This window comes from Maylandia zebra, linkage group LG3, assembly GCF_041146795.1.
Source record: "Maylandia zebra isolate NMK-2024a linkage group LG3, Mzebra_GT3a, whole genome shotgun sequence".
Taxonomy (NCBI): domain Eukaryota; kingdom Metazoa; phylum Chordata; class Actinopteri; order Cichliformes; family Cichlidae; genus Maylandia; species Maylandia zebra.
This window is the reverse complement of record NC_135169.1, coordinates 2,737,879-2,762,462: the sequence shown is the minus strand read 5'-3', so window position 1 is coordinate 2,762,462 and position 24,584 is coordinate 2,737,879. Positions and strand designations below refer to the sequence as shown.

Genomic DNA, 24,584 nt, shown 5'->3' with positions numbered 1-24,584 from the left:
TAACACATCCCAAGTTCCTTTTATATTGTTTTTATTTTCATATAATCTTCTTCTATAATAAAGTTGTTTGCTCGTTCTTATAATATCAGTCAATTTATTTCTATATGCTTTATATCTTTGTTCCACTTCTTTTGTTTTTACTTTGATAAACTGTTTATACAGATTGTTTTTCTTTTTGCAAGCATTAATAATTCCTTTTGTGAGCCAAGGACTTTCTATCTTTTTTTTCTTTGTCATGTGTTCGTTTACAGGACAATGTTTATTGTACCACATAGTAAAAATATCTAGAAAATTAACATAAGCCTTGTCCACATCTGACTCTTCATACACCGAACTCCAATCTTGTTGTGCTAAATCGAAATTGAAGGCATGAATTGCTTCTTCATTTATTATTCGCTTTGCTATCATGATCTTGGTATCTATTTTTTTTTTAATCACAGTCACACAAAGTAAAAACTGGTAAGTGGTCAGTTATATCACAGACAAGCAGGTCACTATTAATTTGGAAATCCATGACATTAGTAAAAATGTTGTCAATAATAGTGGCGCTATGTGATGTTATTCTGCTTGGCTTTGTTATTGTTGGATATAGTGATAAGCTGTACATTGTGTCAGTAAAGTCATCAATGGCTTTTGACCTTGTTGGGTTTAGCAAATCAATGTTAAAATCACCACAGATAAATAGTAATTTTTGGTTCACTGAAGCAAATGTTTTTTCTATCCATTCATAAAAAGTGTCAATACTTGAACTGGGTGTCCGATATATACAACTTATTATAACATTTCTCTTTTTTTCATTCATAATCTCAATAGTCAAACATTCCAAAATTCCATCAATAGCCATAGACATAGTTGTTACAACATTATATTTTATAGAGTTATGAACATATATAGCAACCCCGCCGCCCGCCTTATTTAATCTATTCATGTATTTTAAATCATATCCATTCAAACAAAAATCTATTCCTTTATCGACATTGAACCAAGTTTCAGTGATGGCTATAACACTAAAGGGGCGAGAAAATTGTTGCAAATAGTCCTTAATGAAATCAAAATAAGAGTACATACTTCTGCTGTTAAAGTGAATTAATGAGAGCTTCCCGTCTAGGTTAATTTCTTTTTCATATTGTTCCTGAGTGAAATAATTACAATTTTTAACAAAAGTAGAGAGAAAGTTACTTTCAGAATCTATTTCTGGATCTATTATATTATGCTCCTTATATTCACAATCTAGATCAATTACTTTCTGTTGAAGAATTGATTTCAACGTGTCCATGTCATTTCCTGGTGTAATTGATACATTGGTGTCAGTTATACTTGTCCAGATCCTCCATGTTCCTCACTATCAGTACTTTTGCCTCTTCTGGTGTCCCGTTTAGCTTAATGAAAATCTTACAGTTTGTTACCCATGTATGTTGTATTTTACCGTTCTTCTTCAGTTGCCTTGCCTTCCTCGCGATGTTTGCGTTTTTTCGTGTCAGATGCTCATTAGTGAAAACGTCCGTGCCTTTCAGTTTGCGTCCTTGTTTCAGCAGTGCGACCTTGTTCTTCCGATTGACAAATCTCATAACGACGGCCGGCGGTCTGTCACTCCTCCTGGGCAGTGAGTGACATGCTTCTATGTGCTCCAGGTCCATCTCTATCCCCTTGCTTTGGAGGAAGGACGCCACCTGTTGCTCCACCGAGCGGGTCTCCTCGTCGCTGGGCTCCCCGACGTTCCCGGCCACCGCGCGCGCGTACGAGCGCGGCTTGATTTTAATACTGCTGATGACCACGTCGTTCGTACGGGTGTACTGCTCCAGCTCATCCACCCGCCGCTCGAGATCCATGATCCGTCTGTCATTCTCGGCATTTTGGAGGCGTAGCTGTTTTACCTCCTCCAGAAGCCCCAGAAGCAGCTCCTGCTGCGCCCTGACTGCGGCCACGTCTCCGCACAGCGCTCCGAGGGAGGTTTTAATGTCCTCAACCTCCTCTGGTGTTGGGCCTTTCTTGGGTGGCATACTTGTTTCTCTGTGAGTTTCCCATTACGTCGCTGCGCACTCGGTGCTCGTTTAGGGTTTTTTTTTTCGCTGTAAAAAGACGTTTTCTTCCCACACACAACGGACACTAATGTTTTTGTCACTTTTATGGAATCAAACTCAAAGTAAGGTCTGTACTTCCACACTTTAAACGCTGCACGCTCATACTCTCTCCCGCACTCGATATATTATCCACTGTTGATCTGCACACAGCTGTTGTCACGAACGTTGCACTCGCTTACGTCACTGTCATGAGACATTCTCGCAAAAAAAATCACGGTTTTAGTAACGCAGTAACGCAGCGTTCCTACGGGAAAGTAACGGTAATCTAATTACCATTTTTGCAATAGTAATCCCTTACATTACTCGTTACTTGAAAAAGTAATCAGATTACAGTAACGCGTTAGCAGGCTCTCAATGGATGAGTGGTAGAAGGTGAGCAGCAGGTCGGAGTACTTGTACTTCCTGAGGACCTTCAGGAAGTGCAGCTGCTGTTGGGGCTTCTTGACGACCGCTGAGATGTTGTCTGTCCAGATGTCAGCAGAGATGAGGACACCAAGGAACCGGAAGGTGTGGACCCCCTCCACACACTCCCTGTTGATGTAAAGGGGGCCTAAGTCAGTGCTGTGCCTCCTGAAGTCGACAATGAGTTATTTGGTTTTCTCGGTGTTCAGTTCCTGGTTGTTTTCTTAACACCAGGCTGCCAACTTCAGGACTTCCTCTCTGTAGTCTTCCTCGTCTCTCTTTGAGATGAGTGTGACTATTGTGGTGTCATCAGCAAACTTGATGATAAGATTGTTTTTGTGGGGCAAACTGCAGTCGTGGGTGTAAAGAGAATACAGGAAGGGGCTCAGCACACAGCCCTGTGTGGAGCCGGTGCTCAGTGCGGGAGTGGGGTGGAGATGAGGGCCGAGTCTTACAGTCTGGGGCCGGTTTATGAGAAGGTCCTTTATCCAGGCACATGTGAGAGGAGAGAGGCGAAGAGTGACCAGTTTGGTGATGAGGATGTCCGGGATGATTGTATTGAAGGCTAAGCTGTAGTCCACAAAGAGCATTGGGACGTAGCTTTGCTGCTGTTCTAGGTGACTCAGCACAGAGTGGAGGGCTGTGGCGATGGCGTCTTCTGTGGATGTTTGTGCAGTATGCCAACTGGTAGGGGTCAAATTCTGGGGGGAGGTAATCCTTGATGTGCTGAAGGACTAGTCTCTCAAAGCATTTCATGATTACTGGCGTGAGGGCCACACGGTGGTAATCATTCAGGCTGGTGATGGGAGACTTCTTCGGCACTGGGATGATTGTGGCTGATGGGATGGCTGCTAGATCCAGTGAGAGCTTGAAGACTCTGGTGAAGATGAGGGTGAATTGGTGGGCAAAATAGTGGAAACAGAGCCCACCAGCTGCCTAGTTTCAGTCTGATATATGCAAAGAAAACACTTGTTTCCACTGGTAAAGTGGACCTGTTCTGTGTTTCCTAATTTCCTGTCATATATCTCATATTCCAGTGGTGGATGTTCATTGTAAACATGGCCACAGTTTTCTAATAATTTTAGAATTTTATTATCAATTAATGTGCAAGTAATCCAAAATCCAAAAGTGATCTGAAGTCATTCATCCAAATGAGGAACAACTCAAACTGAAACCAGAAATGGTGACACATGAATAAAGCAAAACAGGGAACAGAGACGAGACAGAGGGAGGACAGACAGGGAACACAGAGGGAACTAATGACAAACTCAAAGGCGACCGTGGCTCAGGGGGTTGGGAAGCGCATCTGTAACCGGAAGGTCGCCGGTTCAACGTTCGTTGTGTCCTTGGGCAAGACACTTTACCCTACCGCCTACTGGTGTTGGCCAGAGGGGATGGCGCGATATGGCAGCCTTTTCCTCTGTCAGCCTGCCCCAGGGCAGTAGCTGCCTCCACCAGTGTGTGAATGTGAGAGTGAATGAATAGTGGCATTGTAAAGCGCTTTGGGTGCCTTGAAAAGCGCTATATAAATCCAATCCATTATTATTATTATCAAAGTAAGAACTGACGCTGAGAGAAAGAAACACTAGAAGAAATCATGTGATCAAAGTTAAAGCTCAGCACAGATCTGTGGGCTCCAGGTTTGAGGAAGCAGTTACAGTGTGAGCAGTATGGAAGCTCTGATTTGTATCTGAGCTGGTTCCCAGTAAAGTCTGAACTGGGACTGTGTGTGATGCAGAGAGGTGGAGGTTGGAGGTCTTGATTGAACTACAAAGCTTGTAATCATGTTTCCTGTTGTTTGAACTGTGTGTGTTTGTGTTCAGACTTTAAACCAGAGCCAGACGTCGTCTACTCTTCACTGAAGTAGTCCACCAGTCCAACCACTGACATCCAGCTGCTGGTCTCTAACTGGTCCCCCCAGCACCTCAGACCAGAGGACATCCACATGTTACAGAGACTTTTATAAGATTTAAGACTTTTTATCACTGATTTTGACTCTGATGACCCAGAACTGCTTACTGGAGGTCAGTTAATTATTTATTGCAGTTATTGTATGTCGTCAGTTATACGTTTTCCTCGTGTGGTTCTGTGGGTTTGACAAAGGTGTCAGTTGGAAATTTTGACTTGTTCTAGTTTGGTTGCGGCTAATGGAAACACATCTCTGCAGTGCAGAAAACAATGAACATTAAACCTCAACCACAGACTAAAAACAGCAGGAGCATCATTCAGTGTCTTTAAACTGCACAGGCAAGCTTCAGTACAGGACGTGTCAAGAATTTTTATTTTGCGACTTGAAAGCAATTAAAACAGGTTAAAATGTGCTTTAGCAAAAAAGAAAAATCAAGGATATGTTTCATTACATGTTACAGTTATTCTTTCACATGAACAAAGAGGAAATAAACCTTGACTGTCAGGAGCTGTCCTGTCTCACTCAGTAGTTTGTGATCTGTGTGTTTTGGTTCCTGATAAACTCATAAACATGTGACTCAGGCTGGACTTCCCTCTGGATGACATCCCCCGAACCACCACAGAGTCCTTCCTATTAAACCTCTCAGTCAGTGGTTCTTAACCTGGGTTCGATTGAAGATGAGGTAAAATAGAGGTAAAATTCTACTTAATTAAAAGGTAATTTACATGCAATTAACTTGAAGTTAAATATACCTGAAAGTCTGCTGAATGTTCATGATGGTTAATGTAGTGGCAATTAAAACACTGAAACAAATATTAACCTACAAATAAACTTGTAAATAAACCCCAAAATATAAGTAAACTAACAACAAACTTTAACTAATTTCAAAATAAGAAAAAATAAGAACAAATAGCTCCAACAGTTAATTTCTAAGTAATCTTCAGATCATCTATGTAACAGTCCTCCAAAAGAGGCTGACGTAGTTTTTTTATCCGGAAATGAACAACAACACCACCAACAGCAACAAGAAGAAGAAGCACAGCAGCACAAAGAAACAGAGCAGAAACTGCCACTCCAACTTTCAGTCTAAAAGATTCATCCTCTGTATCTCCTCCTGTCTGACCTGCAGGTGAGAAACAGGTGTGAGGTGTCAGGTAGGTGATGAGTGAAGAACAGAACAGAATCCATTTCCTTGTCTAGTAGATTAGGTCAAAAAATAGAAGTTTCAAAATACACTCAACAAAAATATAAACGCAACACCTTTGTTACTGCTCCCATTCCCCATGGGATGGACGTAGAGACCTAAAATTCATTCCAGATACACAATATAACCATCCCTCCCAAACAGTGGTCACAAATCAGTCCAAATGTGTGGTAGTGGGCACATCTGCTATATTGAGATAATCCATCCCACCTCACAGGTGTGCCACATCAGGATGCTGATCTGACATCATGAGTAGTGCACAGGTGTACCTCAGACTGCCCACAACAAAAGGCCACCCTGGAATGTGCAGTTTTGTCTCACAGCAAAATGCCACAGATGCCACAAGCAATGAGGGAGCGTGCAATTGGCATGCTGACAGCAGGAATGTCAACCAGATCTGTCGCCTGTGCATTGAATGTTCATTTCTCAACCATAAGCCGTCTCCACAGGCGTTTCAGAGAATATGGCAGCACATCCAACCGGCCTCACAACCGCAGACCTCGTGTAACCACACCAGCCCAGGACCTCCACATCCAGCAGGTTCACCTCCAAGATCGTCTGAGACCAGCCACCCAGACAGCTGCTGGAACAATTGGTTTGCACAACCAAACAATTTCTGCACAAACTGTCAGAAACCGTCTCAGGGACGCTCAACTGCATGCCCGTCGTCCTCATCTGGGTCTTGACCTGACTCCAGCTCGTCGCCGTAACAGACTTGTGTGGGCAAATGCTCACATTCGATGGCGTCTGGCACGTTGGAGAGGTGTGCGCTTCACGGATGAATCATGGTTCACATTGTTCAGGGCAGATGGCAGCTGAGAATGTCCCAGTTCTTGCATGGCCAGCATACTCACCGGACATGTCACCCATTGAGCATGTTCGGGATGTGCTTGACCGGCGTATACGACAGCGTGTACCAGTTCCCACGAATATCCAACAACCTCGCACAGCCATTGAAGTGGAGTGGACCAACATTCCACAGGCCACAATTGACAATCTGATAGACTCCATGCGACGATGTGTTGCACTGCATGAGGCAAATGGTGGTCACACCAGATACTGACCGGTTCTGGGTCCCCAGACCCCCAATAGCGCAAAAAACTGCACATTCCAGGGTGGCCTTTTGTTGTGGGCAGTCTGAGGTACACCTGTGCACTACTCATGATGTCAGATCAGCATCCTGATGTGGCACACCTGTGAGGTGGGATGGATTATCTCAATATGGCAGATGTGCCCACTACCACACATTTGGACTGATTTGTGACCACTGTTTGGGAGGGATGGTTATATTGTGTATCTGGAATGAATTTTAGGTCTCTACGTCCATCCCATGGGGAATGGGAGCAGTAACAAAGGTGTTGCGTTTATATTTTTGTTGAGTGTATGTAGAAAGTGTGAAAATTTACATACTGGTGGATTTTTCTGTGCTTTTCATTAAAAACATGAAACACATGATCTGACCAAAACTACAGCAGCCATCTTGTCATTATAAATGCCCCCCCTCCCCTTGGGACATTTCCACTATTTCAATACTGCCAGAGCATACACTGACAAATAAGGTGATTTCTATTTATGGACAATTAATTTCAATTTAATTTCCCCGGGGTCAGTGTTAGTGTTAAATTTAAATATATGTTTGAGGCATTTGAAAAATCTTTGAGTTTCTGAAAATAAACTTCTAAAATAAAGCTGCATCTGCTCCGTGCTGGAGCAGGTATATATATATATATGTGTTATATATAATTTTTGGGACTTCATGGTTTTGTGTTTGTTTTTTTTAATGGTGAACAATCTTTAAAAAGATGGTGGCTGCTGTTTTGGTGTCAGGATCAAATGAAATTAATTGGACTTAAAATGTATTCTTGAGGATAAATATCCTGATGAAGTTAATAATCTATCTTATAGTAGCTTTAACGTCAGCAGCCTGGGCAATAGATTAGAATCAAGTTTGAAAACATTTACACATTTTACACATCACTAAATTAAAACTCAGACAAAAACTCTGAACATGACCAGGTTATGTTTTTAACATTAGTCACCATGGTGATTTAACCAGGTAAAAAGAGAGTCTGACACAGGAAGTAACATAGTTCGCTCAGACATTAATCAACTCTGTACTGTAAGTAAAAAACAAACAAACAAAAACAACAGCCACAAAGACAACAGCTGGAGAAACATCTGTCTACCTCTGACATCCACCAGCTCATCCATACAACAAACAAACATCAACAACCAGAAAGCAGCTTCACCTCTGATCACACACACACTCAACTCTACTCACTCACCTGGAGGAACAACAACACTAAGATTGATGATGCTGGTGGATTTCAATGATTGTGTTTCTTTTATAAAGACACCACACTCGTATGTTCCAGCGTCATTGATCGTCACATCCTTCAGAATCAAAGACACGTCTCCATCCTTCATCTGTCTGTCCTGCAGATTCACCCGGTTCTTAAAAGATGGATGCTGGTTATCTGGTTCAAACTTCCCATCCCGGTACAAAAGCACATGTTTATCTTCCAGATCAACTCTGCTCCACTCAACAGCTATAATCTTGTTGTTGTTTGGAGCTCGAAATGGCAGAATGACGTCCTCTCCAGACTTAACTGTGATGATCTTCTGGTCTGAAAGAAGAAACGACACAGAGCAGAGAGGTTAAAGGTCAAAGTACAACTGTTGACTCTACAGCAGCCGTCTTTGTCTCTCTCACAGATGTTAAGTGTCCACTCAGCCTCTTGTCTCCGTCACACACAGACAAACTGAATCCATATAAAAAAAATTCTTTACGAAATTTTGTTAACATATAAAGAGGCTGATACTATTTAATCATCTTCATGTCAGAGTCAGATATATTTGGGCTTAAAACAGTTAAATCTCACCTGCAGAGACGAACACGACGAACATCAGCGTGGAGCAGAGCGACGCAGTTACAGCAGACATGTCCGTGTTTTTGTTTCTGCTGATCTGACTCTTAGTTTGTTCTAAATGTCTGAGTCTGTTGGTATTTTCACTCAATAACTGAACCTGAGTTTAAACCTGAACACATAAGATTAAATTTAAGGTTTAAATAAAGCTAAAGCTGCGGTTCAAACTCTTCCGTGTCTTTGAGGACGTGGCGTTAGAGTGACGTTTGGTAGGTTGGACTGAGGATGCGCAGAAATAAGTGCGTCATAAGGCGAAGTGGAAAAGGTTTAGTGTTCAGTTGTTGAACGATCTCCACAGAATAAAATCAGAATCTCATGTGTCGTCATGTAGGAACAGTTTGTGTTTCAGTCTTTGAAGCAGAAGTACGTTTTGTTTCTGACGGCAGTTTGATTCTTGTTTAAGTGATCTGTTAAATCCTCAAAACACTCTGATCGTCAGGATGGAAAAAAATCCATATGAAGATAAAAAAGTGTCAGGTTGGTGTAATCCATCAGCTTTCTCTGTAAGTCAAAAGGAAACTGCTTAACGTTCAACATGAGCATTTTTTTTATAAAAACAAGAGCAATGAAAAAGAAGGGTAAGAAGTCAAACTGTGGCTAAACTGACTTCTGTGCTAAATAGCACCGCGGTCAAGTGAGCCGTCAGTTGTGAGCCGCGGTCAAGCCAGCCGCTTCTTATCCGCAGGATAAATTTTCTTGCGCTTCTACACCAGTCTTTACGGTAGTGCCTTTTCTCGTTATATCCCATATTTTTATGTTTGTCACATGTGTTGTTTGTTGGTCTGTTTGATTTGATTTGACTGAAACTCTTCCAATAAGCCATTCCTCTGCAGATGATCAGTTAGCTGTTTGAATCTTTCAAGGATTTTTGATATGAAAGGAAGGTTGGAGATTGGCCTATAATTAGCTAAGAGCGCTGGGTCAAGTGATGGCTTTTTAAGGATCTGTGTACGGTCTGACCTTGAGGTGAAGGTCCACTCCTGTCTCGAATGTTTTTGACCTGTGGATAATCTCTTTCACTGCACAACGATGGTTTGTTTAGTAATACTGTTTAAACCCTTCTGAGACTCATGGGCAACAGTTGCTTCAGTCACACTCCAGTCCAGAAGGTGGCGGTAAGTCACCTGAAGTTGTTTGTCAACCGCCATAAACAATAGAAGAAGTAGTAGTTAAATCTGAAGTGTGGTGTTTGAATGAATTGCTCAAGACTTTCAGCTTTATTTAATCTTTAAATTTAATCTCATCAGGTTTTAAACTCAGGTTCAGTTATTCGCTGAAATTAGCGACAGATTTAGACTTCAGAACAAATCAAAGAAGCGCTGGATGATCAGTAATAATGACACGGAAATGTCTGCTGTAACTGCATCACGCTGCTCCGCTTTGCTGTTTGCTGTCGTCGTCGTGTTCGCCTCTGCAGGTGAGGTTTACAGTTAGAAACTAAACTGAGTTTATCTGACAACAATAGATCAGGGCCCTATTTCAGGAAGCCGGTTTAGTGCAAACTCTGAGTAAGTATACCCTGAGTTAACGAAAACTCTGGGTTTTCGGTTTCACAAAGCGAGTTTAGATTAATCCTGAGTGAGTTACTATGACGACACACTCCGTGAAGCTAACCTGCCCCCTAGCAGGTTTACTACAACTAACCCTGACTTTCTCCGCCTCTTTGTCGGAAACCTGACAGTAGGAAGTGTCAGACATGGCGTGCTCCTTCCTTGAAGAGCCAGTAGATGTTGAAGCCCAAATTCTCCGCAGAGCTCTCCGCCGGGAGAGAGTGATTAGAGCGCGTTTGGACATTTTATCATTTCCTGATGATTTTCTGTGCGAACGTTACCGTTTCTCAGCACAATCTATAATTTATTTGGATAACATCCTCAGGACTAATATTGCTCATGTGACACATCGCGGACATGCTCTCAGTTCTGTACATATTATTTGTATTGCACTTCGGTTTTTTGCAGGTATCAGGATGAACAAAACTTAATTCATGATGTGGTGATATTTGAACTACTACTTAAATTTTACATTTATTTTCAGGGTTCCCAGGCGTGATTGGCTGTATAGATGGCACTCACATTCCAATCATTGCTCCTTTGAAGGAGACTATGTGAACAGGAAGTCTTTCCACAGCATTAATGTACAGGTACATAGTTCCCTGTAGCATTTCAAACTAACAAGTTATTTCATTATAGTAATGGATGCTAATTTGTGTTCTCTGCACTGTGAAGATCATATGTGATGCTGCCAACATTATCACAAATGTGGAAGCCAAGTGGCCAGCCTCTGTGAGTGGTGGTGGTGGAGGACCCCCACCTGTTTTTCGGGCCTCCGCTTTTTTTCTGTTGGCTATAACGGGCCACATTTGAGCATACAGAGTAAGCAAATATGTACTTGTAATGTGCTCAGATAATTTCAATAAGTGCTTACAGAAAGAAAATTAATGTAGCCTCTAACTGCAATTGATTTACATGGGACAAACAGACCAAGCACTATGGCTCATAATACAATTACACCTTACCTGTTTGGACTATATTTTTATATTTCATTTTTACTTGCTGCCAGGAACGTTTGGGGCCTGTTGGGTTGCACCTGCGCTCACATCACATCACGAAATAAAATGTATAAAATATAAAATAAAATAAAATAAAATATAATAAAATAACGTGTTAAATGGGTGGAAATCCCTAGATCAATGTTTAAATTAACACTCACGCATTGACTCTGTCGGCTATGTTTTGCCATGCATGCTCCCTTTCTTTTGCAGCTGTGGCTGTGTTACTTTTTTTCCGCAAAATTTGCCTGTTATCGGCATATGCTGCCATCAGAATTTCGGCCTCAAGCGCTGTAAAATACATTGACCGCGCCTTCTTTCCCTCCGTCTCCATGGTGACTCGCTTAATCTGTGCTCCACTAATCAGGGCTTTATGTATCCCCGTGCGCGCGCTTAACTTGGGGTTAAAGCAACTCCGCGTTGATTGAACTAATTGTTATCAGCCTTTCTGAAACCGAATATTCCGAGTTGGACAGTTCGGGGTTACTCAACCCTGAGTATCGTTTTTCACTCTGAGTTTTCTAAACCGGCTTCCTGAAATAGGGCCCAGTATCGACTAGTTTACATGTTGTTAAGAATAATAATAATAAAGAATTATTTTCATATTGATTCAGTTTGTCTGTGTGTGTGAAGGAGACACGAGGCTGGGTGGACACTCAGCTGTGACAGAGACAAAGAAGTGTAATGTGTGTGTCAGTGTGATGTGTTGTAGTGTCAGGAGTCAGTATGCAGCTACAAAGCTTTTTGTTCAGTGTACAGAGATTGAAAATGTGACGTCACTCAGGGGTAAAACCGCAAATAATAATAATGGATTGGATTTATATAGCGCTTTTCAAGGCACCCAAAGCGCTTTACAATGCCGCTATTCGTTCACTCTCACATTCATACACTGGTGGAGGTAAGCTACAGCTACGGTTGTAGCCACAGCTGCCCTGGGGCAGACTGACAGAAGCGAGGCTGCCATATCGCGCCATCGGCCCCTCTGGCCAACACCAGTAGGCGGTAGAGTAAAGTGTCTTGCCCAGGGACACAACGACCAGGACAGAGAGCCCAGGGATCGAACCGGCGACCTTCCGGTTACAGATGCGATTCCCAACCCCCTGAGCCACGGTCGCAAAGAATTCTGGGAACTCGTGGCAAGAGGTACTAGCGCACGCAGGCTTTCAATTGAACTCAGTTACACAGCGATAAAAAGAAACACAAAAAATGGCAAGAAGCTGTTGTATTATTAACTGCAATAGCCGGTCGCATGACAGCCACGGAAAGCCGACGGGTAAAGAGATCGGTTGTTATCGGATTACGTCGTTGAAGAGAAATTGTTCGAGCCATGTTTCCGAAGTAACAAAGAGGCGACTGGATTGCAGCCATTCAAAGACCAAATATAACGTCCCAGAACACTCCAGCTCACAGGTTAGTCTGCTCCAAGCATTCCCACAAAGGTCAGTCTGCTGTTGTAGTTAATACGTAATTTTTCTTAACATAATTGGTGATATAGGTTACAAGCAAGTCTGGCGCTGAACAGAAATTGTCACGCTATGCTCCTTTATTTATTGTGCATAAATAGTAAATTGTCCTGACACAATATTGTGTTTCGCTTCTGTTATTACCATGGTACATTGACAAAAACATATACTTTTATTCACAGGATAAAACAGTTGTTTTGTATCACTAATTGTCCAGTACGATTACAGCATACAATATTATTGTCACTGCTACATTTCTGTGATGCGTACCAGAAATTATTTCCACTGCTAACTAATTACCGTTGAGCTCAAAGGTCCTATTAATAAACGGTTAACGAATGTGTATTTATGAAGACGATTTGTGAGACTGGTAAACTTATGATATGTACGATGGTCTTTACTTTCTACACGGTTCATTTCAAGGTCCTGCACCCATCTGTCGGTAAACTGTACCTGGGCTTGTTGCAGTGACCTGAAGTTACTAAACTTCATGAGTGTATGCACTCACTCCAAGAACTGTATAATTATAAATATGAGCGTGGTGAAAGTTGGGCAGCACTAGAGCAGGGCGATATGGCCAAAAATATTTATCACGATATATATTTGAAAATTTGCGATAACGATATAACTGACGATATAATTGATGCGAGACAAAATACAACTCCACAACATTACTAGCGCAAAAAGACAACCTTCCATTTATTTTCACTTAAACAAGAAGCTGGTTTTTATGTACATTAAAGCTTTATAAAAATGTAACAGTGCAAATGCAAATTCCTTGCTGAAAGTTTAACCAAAAGGCATTTCCAGTAGAAATGGGCTGACATATCCTGAGCATAACCATGTATAATATCCACTGAAGTTAAAAAGAGGTGCTTTGCAACATTAAACTGCAGTGTGCAGTACGTATTTTTCGGACCATAAGGTGCACGGGATTATAAGGCACATTAAGCGAAACAAAGCAGTCAGATAAATCAAACTTTATTAAAATCATTCTTCTTGCTTCCTCCACTTCTGTACCTTTGATTCATTAATGTTGAATTCTCTCGCAGCTGCTCTATTCCCATGTTGTTGCAGTACATTAATGACTAACCTCGTATTGTGGATGGATTATCTCAGTTGTTCTCCTGACTGAAGTTTGGTCCGTTTACAGCATCCTGCCATGCGATTGCATTTGTCTCTAACCATGAAGAACCTTCACGTTAACTTTTATAAGTGGAAAAGTGTTTGTGTTCGTCCTCCAGCTTCACTGTTTATGTTATGCTAACATAGCTGTGTCGCTAGCGATCAGGTAGCACATCATTATATACCTGCTAGCCCAACTTCAGTAACCCTACAAACGTCACTGCTGTTTAGTTTCCTGTCTTCATTTATGTTGGAAGTGATAGCAGAGCTGTACCTTTTAATTCTTTCAGAAATCTCTCAGTCAGAACATGCAATATCCTGCTTAGGTAACTAGCGAAACTAGCGAGCTAACTTCCGCTAGCTTCCTGCTAACTTCTAACTCCGCTAAATGTAATAAATTTGGTTTTCATGGATGCCTGGAAGTTAAACTTTATAGTTACACCTGGTTAAGCAGCAATGCTGATCGCTTTATTAAAGATGAAAGAATTTAGACAGTTTTTAACTCTCAGTGATGCTGCAGTGTTCATTTGACCTGAAGCATACGGAGTTTAGGACCCAGTTTACTCCCAGATTTAAGAGCATCTTAGTCCGACAAATACGACAATAACGACGGCCGCTTGCATGTTCTGCAAAAAAATGTGCTTTGTTGTGTATCTGACGGACAAACACCAAACCAGTTCCACATCACTGAAGTTGCACCATTTTTACAAACCAATTCTGGTTCATCTGTTTCACTCAACAATCGGCCATGTGCGTATGAAAACAAGGGCACTGCGCATGCGCGTTTTACTCCCATTCTATCGCGATATTTCATTTTCCTATCGTTGCCTAACATTATACCGGTATTACCGTGAACAGTATAATATGGCCCAGCCCAGACAAAATACGTTAGCACGCTAACGTATTTTGTCCCTCTGTGTGCTCCTAAGGGTCTAAACCTTTCACTGGTTTGATTTTTTTCCTCGTATCTTTTCTTTGACTTTTCATCAAGTCTGTCTTTGTACGGACCGGCATTGTTCTCCTTCGTTTTGTACATACCTTTTTGGGGGGCAAAGAAAAAGCAAGAATTTATTGGAACCGAAGAATGAACATTTTGCGGTGCTGCAAATGCTTGCATTTGATGCAGGTACTTGGATTGTTTTGCCACGAGTTCCCGGCATGCAATGCGCGAAAGTCACGTGGTCTGTCAATCTGTAGCTCCATAAAGGCAGCATGCAGAGACTCACAGTGTCTTATAATGAGAGGCTGCTTTCTCTCACACATTATGTTCACTTATTTTCAGCACATGTTGTTGTTCTGTGGAAGCTAACATCTTGTAGTTTCTGACACTTTGCATGTTTAGCATGAGGCTAAAATTCCCCTCAGTGGGTCACTGGTGACCTGCTGGATGTTCAGAGGTTCATTAAATCCAACATGACTAAAAACTCAAATGTCAAAGGATGGGGATGGGTGTCCAGGTACACACCGGCTCACTCCTTGGTGGCTGCTTATCGGGGCCTGGAACCTGGGGCTCGCTCGGGCCACTTTGGAGGTGGGGTGCCCTCGGCTTCTTGGCCCGGGGCTCGGTCACTCTGGCACAGCTGGCTGCCGGCGGAGCTCACGGGCACGTCACTGCAACTCCCCCTGGCTTCTGCTCCGCGGCTGCTGAGTGAGCCCTCATCTGGGACTCTCCTCAGCTCTTACTGGGACAGTGGCGCGGCTGCCCCTCTGTTGGTCTTCCTTGGTCTCTTGTCTTCTGGGGGCCTCTGGATGTCTGGAGTTTTGATCTCCGCCATACCTGCTTCATGCCCTGGAGGACGGGGCTGTGGCCCCCCCCCCCCCACACCCTCTAGCAGATCATTACATGAAGGAACCTTTTAAAAAAACAAGCGCGTCCATGCTCACAGGTAGGGCTGCACGATTAATCGTTAGAAAATCGCGATCTCGATTCATACTTATGTGCGATCTCATTTCCAAATGACAACGATTTAAAAAAAAAAAAAAAAAAAGACGACAACGACGACTGTACCGCATTTTGATCCGGGACGTACTCTGCATGAAAACAAGCGCTCACTCTTCCTGCTCAACAAATGACAAGGGCGGAGCCTTATACCACGTGATACAGAAGCTGTGCCGTGTGATGCTAAAATTAGCAGGGAAAAAACAACGGAGAGCACGTCAGGGATGACGAGAAAGTGACTGGAGAAAATCCATCCCGGTCAACCACCCAAACATCAATAACGGGAACCTTATACAGCGCTTCCCTATACACGTCGAACTCCCGCAGGCACAAAGAAATTACGGAGGCTATCACTTATCACCTGACCAAAGATATGGCTCCCATCAACACTGTGCAAAACGAGGGATTTAGGAAAATGATCAACACCCTAGACAAACCCTACACAGTGCCGTCCCGCAACTATTTTTCAAATGTTGCACTACCTGCTGTATACACACAGTGTCGAGCAACGGAGGAGACGGAATTTCAAGCAGTACAACATTTTGCAACAACAACAAAACGTGAGACATTTGTTGTTTTTATGTTTATTTATTGTTTTTATGTTCAGTCTCAACTGTTACGAAGTTGATGTGCAGTTAATAAGTGCAATAAATATTGGAAAAGAAAATCGTGAGAGAATCGTGATCTCAATTCTAAGGCAAAAAAATCGTGATTCTCATTTTATGCAAAATCGTGCAGCCATGCTCACAGGTGTACACACGGGTGATCACACCCACAAACTACACCCTTTTTGGCTCCTACCTCAAAGCACACTGTGCGCTGTCGATCTTATGTGCTTCACAATAATGTCTAATATTTAGTATTTACTCTCATATTCCCATATACAGTGGGGCAAAAAAGTATTTAGTCAGCCACCGATTGTGCAAGTTCCCCCACCTAAAATGATGACAGAGGTCAGTAATTTGCACCAGAGGTACACGTCAACTGTGAGAGACAGAATGTGACAAAAAAATCCATGAATCCACATGGTAGGATTTGTAAAGAATTTATTCGTAAATCAGGGTGGAAAATAAGTATTTGGTCAATAACAAAAATACAACTCAATACTTTGTAACATAACCTTTGTTGGCAATAACAGAGGTCAAACGTTTACTATAGGTCTTTACCAGGTTTGCACACACAGTAGCTGGTATTTTGGCCCATTCCTCCATGCAGATCTTCTCGAGAGCAGTGATATTTTGGGGCTGTCGCCGAGAAACTCCCGCCACAGATTTTCTATGGGGTTGAGGTCTGGAGACTGGCTAGGCCACTCCAGGACTTTCAAATGCTTCTTACGGAGCCACTCCTTTGTTGCCCGGGCGGTGTGTTTTGGATCATTGTCATGTTGGAAGACCCAGCCTCGTTTCATCTTCAAAGTTCTCACTGATGGAAGGAGGTTTTGGCTCAAAATCTCACGATACATGGCCCCATTCATTCTGTCCTTAACACGGATCAGTCGTCCTGTCCCCTTGGCAGAAAAACAGCCCCATAGCATGATGTTTCCACCCCCATGCTTCACAGTAGGTATGGTGTTCTTGGGATGCAACTCAGTATTCTTCGTCCTCCAAACACGACGAGTTGAGTTTATACCAAAAAGTTCTACTTTGGTTTCATCTGACCACATGACATTCTCCCAATCCTCTGCTGTATCATCCATGTGCTCTCTGGCAAACTTCAGACGGGCCTGGACATGCACTGGCTTCAGCAGCGGAACACGTCTGGCACTGCGGGATTTGATTCCCTGCCGTTGTAGTGTGTTACTGATGGTGACCTTTGTTACTTTGGTCCCAGCTCTCTGCAGGTCATTCACCAGGTCCCCCCGTGTGGTTCTGGGATCTTTGCTCACCGTTCTCATGATCATTTTGACCCCACGGGATGAGATCTTGCGTGGAGCCCCAGATCGAGGGAGATTATCAGTGGTCTTGTATGTCTTCCATTTTCTGATGATTGCTCACACAGTTGATTTTTTCACACCAAGCTGCTTGCCTATTGTAGATTCACTCTTCCCAGTCTGGTGCAGGTCTACAATACTTTTCCTGGTGTCCTTCGAAAGCTCTTTGGTCTTGGCCATGGCGGCGTTTGGAGTCTGACTGTTTGAGGCTGTGGACAGGTGTCTTTTATACAGATGATGAGTTCAAACAGGTGCCATTCATACAGGTAACGAGTGGGGGACAGAAAAGCGTCTTACAGAAGACGTTACAGGTCTGTGAGAGCCAGAGATTTTCCATGTTTGAGGTGACCAAATACTTATTTTCCACCCTAATTTACGAATAAATTCTTTACAAATCCTACCATGTGGATTCATGGATTTTTTTTTTCACATTCTGTCTCTCACAGTTGAAGTGTACCTCTGGTGCAAATTACTGACCTCTGTCATCATTTTAGGTGGGGGAACTTGCACAATCGGTGGCTGACTAAATACTTTTTTGCCCCACTGTATCATTGTGATGTTGTTTGTTGTTATTACTCTTGTTTTCTTCTGCTTGTTTTCTTTTTTTCTTTCTCAACAGGTGATCCAGGTGATTGTTATATGTATTTTTTTTTTCTGCTTATTTAGTTGGTTTTTGTTTTTTTGCCCTTTATCCCCGTCCCTCTTCTCCGCTGTTTCTCCCCCCCCCCCCCCCTCTTCCTTTCTCCCTTTTCTTTTCCTCATTCAAGTCTGTCCCGTATCTAGCAAGTGAAAATAAAAAATAAATAAAATAAACAATAAAAGGTGAATCAAATGGACCATTACGGCAAGGCTGGGATGGTCAATTTGATAAAGTAAATCCGTTTGGCATCTTTCTTTGCCTTTAGACAATAATTCTGATGGCAAAAGAGCCAAACGGGACAGGCAAAAAAAAAAGTCAAAGGAAATAAACAAAATATTTAAAGTCAATCATTCTGATCATAACTGTACTTTGACCTTTAACCTCTCTGCTCTGTGTTGTTTCCTCTTTCAGACCTGAAAACCATCACAGCTGAGTCTGGACAGAAGAACGTCACCCTGCCATGTCGAGTTACAAAAAACAACGAGATCATAGTTGTAAACTGGACTAGAGCTGACCTGGGAGATAAATATGTGCTTTTGTACCAGGATCATCCTGATCTAGCCAACCAGCATCCATCTTTTAAGAACCGGGTGGATCTGCAGGACAGACAGATGAAGGATGGAGACGTGTCTTTGATTCTGAAGAACGTGACGATTAATGACACTGGAACATACAAGTGTCACATTGTCCAGCAAAAGGGAGGAAACATGACTCTAATCAACAACATCTACCTAAATGTTGTTCCTCCAGGTGAGTGAGTAGAGTTGAGTGTGTGTGTGATCAGAGGCGAAGCTGCTTCCTGGTTGTTGATGTGTGTTTGTTGTATGGATGAGCTGGTGGATGTCAGAGGTAGACAGATGTTTCTCCAGCTGTTGTCTTTGTGGCTGGTAGTCTAGAGTTGTAGAGCAGCATTGTTTGGTTAGAGCAGAAACAAAGACATTTATGAATCCGTCTCTTCTTCTCTTGCTCTCTAACTCGTCTGTAAACATGTGTGGGGAAATGTCTTTATTTAAAAACAAGAAACCCAGAATCTGACCAAAACTGCAGCCTCCATCTTGTTTTAAAAATTACCATCAATCAAAAGAAAACCATTCCCATTATCTCAACACTGCTGGAGCATACACTGGCTGATGTGATGATTTGGCAATATTTAGGCCAAACTAAGCTAGCAGTTCCTCTGAATACATGCAGTGTTTATTGTAATATATCTTGTGTATATATCTTTACTGTAGCTGTGTTGCTGATCTCTTGCCTTAAGGTTCTTGAGACCAGCTTGGACCGATCTACAAAGTGTAGAGGAGACTGATCACATTGTGGCTTTGAACCTCTGAAATTATCATCATCCCTGTGACTTTTTGATCAGCTGTAATAAACAGCTGTTCTGTCATGGCGTTATCTAACTCTGATTTTTGTTTTTAAATTAATGATTTAATCTTTGTACTATAAACTTACCCGTCAGAGTGAAATAAATAAAAGCAACAATGTACAGTTTGTCGGTGTAACAGCTGCACTGAATATTGTAAATCTTACAGAAAGTAATTCACAAATTATCTGAGTTGATGATCACACTGAGCTCACTGAGGTGTTGTAGTTGAAAAAGTCCTCTTTTAGCTGCAACTTTGAAAGCAGTCTGTCAGTTTGAACTGTTTGAAGTGCTTCATATATAAACATTGTAAACTGTGTACACAGTGTAGTTTGGTTGGTGTAACAGAGCTGTTATCACTGAAGGTTCAGATGTTTCAGCCTCATAATAAACAAACACATGTTCAGAGACTCGAGGATTTGAAAGTGTCAGATATGTTTTAGCGAACTCTCACAGATCTGCAGCCAAACTCTGTGTGTGTGTGTGTGTGTGTGTGTGTGTGTGTGTGTGTGTGTGTGTGTGTGTGTGTGTGTGTGTGTGTGTGTGTGTGTGTGTGTGTGTGTGTGCATTATATAGAACAGCTGGATGAACCCAACATGACCTCTGATAAGCTCTCACAGGTGTGTTAAATGGTCATTTCTGTTTTTATAATTGTTTCTTTAGTTATGGCAGCCATTTTTTTGAAAACCAGATTGCAGACTGCAGTTTTAGTCAGATCATGTGTTTCCTGTTCTTAAATTAAAAGCACAACCCGAAACCCACCAGTATGAACATTTTCTCACTTTATACATGTTGTGAATTATTTTTTAACCTAATCTCTAGTACAGTGGTTCTTAACCTGGGTTCGATCGAACCCTAGGGGTTCGGTGAGTCGGTCTCAGGGGTTCGGCAGAGCCTCCACCATGACATGCATGGCTCAATTTGTGCACCAGTAAAAAAATCACATTTTATTTTTCACTAAAGAGGGGTTCAGTGAATTCGCATATGCAGCTGGTGGGGTTCGGTACCTCCAACAAGGTTAAGAACCACTGCTCTAGTAGTTTGTATTAATCTGTTCTCCTGAACTACAAGATGATTCTGTTCTGTTCTTCACTCATCACCTACCTGACAGCTGACACCTCACACCTGTTTCTCACCTGCAGGTCACACAGGAGGACTCACAGAGGATGTTAAACTGATTGTTGGTCTGTGTTCTCTTGCTGTGCTTCTTCTTTTTCTTGCTTTATGTTTCCACAAAACATATGGAATCCAGAAATCCTTTGCTTTGTTTTGGAATTTTGTTTTGCACGGAAGGTGGTCAGTCCCTACAGATGACAACGAGTAAAAACAGTTGCTTCTCTGTCCGTAGTGTGGTTATTTTAAATATAAGAGAGAGAGAGAAGTTTAAGAAATTACTATAGCCACTACAGTGGCCATCAAAACGATGAAAGATTATTGCCGTAAACAGTTTATTTTGTGACACCACGAAACAAATAGCATTCATAGCGTATATTATGAAACAATACAAGTTTTCATATCGTCATCCGATATATATCCTCATATCAAACAGCCCTGTTATATAAAGATTTTATACTGTTGTACAAATGATTCCGATTTTCTTACATTGGTGCTTTTTTGAGTCAAATTTGGCTCGTATCTCTTCAGATGAAGTTTCAGATCCACAAGTTTGGCTCAAATTAGAAACATTGTGATTTTTTTTTAGGGAAATTTGACCCTGTGAATATGTACACGTCATGTTTGTGTGGATTTTTAATGAGATAGTGATGTCAGAGGTCAAAGGGCACCTCGAGGTGTTCACACCACATTTCTTCTGCTGCCCACAGAAACAGACTCTTTCAGTGAATTAGTAAAATAATGCATGGAGCACATGAAGAACAGAGGTCGTACATGTCTGACCAACTCTACAGCTGCTGAAGTGGATTCTGGGTCTCTGACTTCCTCCCACAGTCCAAAGACATTAATGAGTGTTTGTTGTTTAGCTGTGTGAATATGTGGTCTCATACAGAACTTTATGCTCAGTGAACATGAGTACATCACATTAGCACATGAAGCCCAACAGTGTGGCATTAATCACTCCAGCAGTGTGATGAACTGATGCTCTGATCTCTGGTCTGACCAAAGCTTTAACTCCAAACATCTCTCCACTGTTAGAGCTTCTGCACTGTTTCAGGTTCAGTTCAAATAATGACTCTTATTTTTATGGCCTGATGGTGTGAAGCTCAGCTGCTCCACTCCTTGAGATTTTGTACCAAAGTAAGATGGATTGTGCCTTACAAACCAAACTAGCTGCAAAACTTTTGTACTCTTCACTCTTTGACCTTCTTCAAACACCATGTTTTTGTGTTTGTTGTGTTTTGCTCAGTTGATGTGTCCACTTTACCTTCATGAAGACTGTTTTTCTATATCGCTGTAAAAAAACAAACACTTTTTTAAAAAGACAAAGACGGTTATGAGTGAATTCCTTCTGTGAACAAATGAAATATAAGCAGTATGTAAGAGATGTAAAAAGAATTACATGTAAACCTGTTGAATGATTTTTTTTTTTCATTGTTTTTGTTACAGCTTAAACCTTCTGAGTCTGTCCCTGTAATAACAGACAAAACTATTTCTGAAGATCCTTTGAGCACTAATAGACGTCTTCCTCTGTAACTGAGTGCTGAGCGTAAACATGTCTGCTCTTTATTTCTGTGCCTGTAAACAGCTCTTAAATATGAAACAGTGAATGGATCTGATTATAAAATTATAAACCTGAATCTGCCGTGTGACCAGACTGATCCCTGGAGATGGTTTATAGTTGTAATAATTAATTGGACATGAGTTTATATGCAGATTGTTTTTGTGTTCATCTTTCATGGATTCAACCAAAGAAAGAAGAACTACATGCGTTATGCTTGAAAGATTCATATTTCAGTATTAAATAAACACCTTCATCTGTCAGCTACAAGGACTGAAAATGAGTGAAAAAGCAGCCAATGTCCAAAGAAAAACTTTGAAAGAGCCTCAGAAAGCTGGAGAACTGCTGCCTAACATCACGTTAACATTTCAAAGACAGTCTGTCTGCTTGGAATCAAAACATGAAGAGATTGATGGTTCAACACTTTTGCACAGTACTGTTAGCCAATGTTAAGTTACACCACAATATTATATTTATGGACTATTATGACATTTTCATGAATTTCTAAACAGGTGACCAAAGAAAATCTCTACATGTGATCCAGAGGAAGTGCTGCAGCAGCTGCATGCTCTGCAGCACTTCCTCTGTTGCTGCTCGTTGTCGTTGTTATCTCAGAGGGCAGAATTTAATCCCAGACTAAGGAGATGTGACACTGCCACTGGTTGCACTTTCTCATCTCCACATCTCTCTGCATTCAGTTTGTTTCCAGTGACGATGACTCTTATTTTTCTAGTGAGGAAAATTTTACACAGTTAATAAAGTTGTTCCTCTTTACTTTTAAGTGTTGTTGGACTTCCTGCGTTGTTAGTTTCTCATCCTCTCCCTGCACCTTGGAAGTCGGTGAAGTTTTGCCACAAATTTTTGCTGCTAGGAAAATTTCACTCCACACCATCACACTGGCTCCATCTTTGACAAAAGCTTGACTGGATTAGTGAGAATTACGGTTTTAAAATAAAGTCAAGAGTCACTGACTGCAAGAACACAGCAGCTTCCTGTAAATAACATGACTGTGATCAGAGTACAGGAGAGTAACTGAGTACACTTCCTCTTTGTTATGAAGGGGATTTTTTTTTCTTTGTATTGTGTCATTTTTTCTGAGCTGCAGTCAGTCACACAAACAGACTGAACAGGGTGTGTTCTGTGCAGCACCTGCATGTAAAACAGAAGCAAAGCTGTTCCTGTGAAATGAAACTGAAAGCCTGTCTGAGCGTCTCCATGTAGAAAATGGAGGCTGAGCTCAGTCAGATCACTCAGCCTGCAGACAAAATGGAGGAGTGTTTGAGACGTGCAGATAAACAGTCACAGCTTAGTGTCGGCCTCTGAGGGCTCAGGGCCGTCCTGGTATCAAGTGCATGACGGCTCTCTGCACACACTTTGAGTCCTTATTCACATTTTCTATAAGTCCTCATCTCTGTGGACCTGAGGGATTACCCACAGTTCATAGTGCTGTGATGGTCAAAACATTAAGAACAAGGATGGAAATAAATAAATAACCAAACTGAAGGCTCCAGTCAAATATCCCAGTCGGCAAGTTTGGGATATTTGACTGGAAATCTGACTGGAAATCCCTGAGCACTGTGCAGAGGACTCTGAGGACTGAGCTTCTGTGAGAGCTGCAGGATTATAAAGTGACCTCTGTGATGTGCAGAAGAGCACAGAGCACGACTAACTGTCAGATCATCAGCTGACACTGTGACACGTGCCTGTATGTGCACATCTTTACTTTTAATAAGATGTTTCAACATGCAGACGTTAATCTAACACAGTAACAGCTGCCTTTGTTTCAGATCCAGCTCATTCCAGTTCACTGACAGAGACAAAGTTTTGGTGCTGTGGTAACGACTCTGAGCTGATGAAGCTCTGATAACTCTGATAACATCTCCCTCCCAGTAATAACCTCCCAGCAGCAACTGCCACAGGCACAAGTCAGGAATGTTTCACGGTTCAACTTCCTGCAGTTACAGTGAAACAGTCTTTGTAATTCACATCTGTGTGACTCGTTTAAGTTTTCTTCTTCTGACAGTGAAACTCTTACAGATACAGATGTGATGCTGCTGCACATGTTAGTAAATCTGTCTCTAAATCTTCTTTAAAATTTCAGCCTTTGTAGTGAACACATGTTTTTCAAACACCAGGGTCAGAACACACTGTGGAAAAGTAAGGTGCATGTTTTGTAGTCCATCTTCTGGTCATTGTAGTTTTTACCCTGTGGACGCTGTTAACGACAGACGAGTGTAAGCTCATTCTCAGCACACGGCTCTGTTACTTTCCTAACTCCTTATCAGTTCTCCTAGTGACTTTTCCTTCACCTCATTGGTGTTTTCACTGAGGTCAGAGAAAGGAGGTTAGGGAAGGAGACAGGAGAGACTTTTAGAGCAC

At 41.9% G+C, this 24,584-nt stretch overlaps 1 protein-coding gene and 1 long non-coding RNA gene across 2 annotated transcripts; one reads left to right on the top strand and one right to left on the bottom strand.

Moving 5' to 3' along the window:
- Positions 1 to 4,532: 4,532 nt before the first annotated feature.
- LOC143416920 (coxsackievirus and adenovirus receptor homolog) lies at positions 4,533 to 8,728 on the bottom strand. Its single transcript, XM_076882595.1, has 3 exons — positions 8,479 to 8,728; positions 7,882 to 8,223; positions 4,533 to 5,515 (listed from the first exon to the last, which is right to left on the bottom strand). Exons 1-3 carry the CDS (start codon positions 8,537 to 8,539, stop codon positions 5,322 to 5,324), a joined length of 597 nt encoding a protein of 198 aa, XP_076738710.1. The 5' UTR covers positions 8,540 to 8,728; the 3' UTR covers positions 4,533 to 5,321.
- An 897-nt stretch (positions 8,729 to 9,625) lies between these two features.
- Positions 9,626 to 22,733, top strand: LOC143414360 (uncharacterized). Its single transcript, XR_013094963.1, has 3 exons — positions 9,626 to 9,940; positions 18,580 to 18,918; positions 20,674 to 22,733. It is a non-coding gene; the product is annotated as an uncharacterized LOC143414360 (long non-coding RNA).
- The last annotated feature ends 1,851 nt before the right edge of the window (positions 22,734 to 24,584 follow it).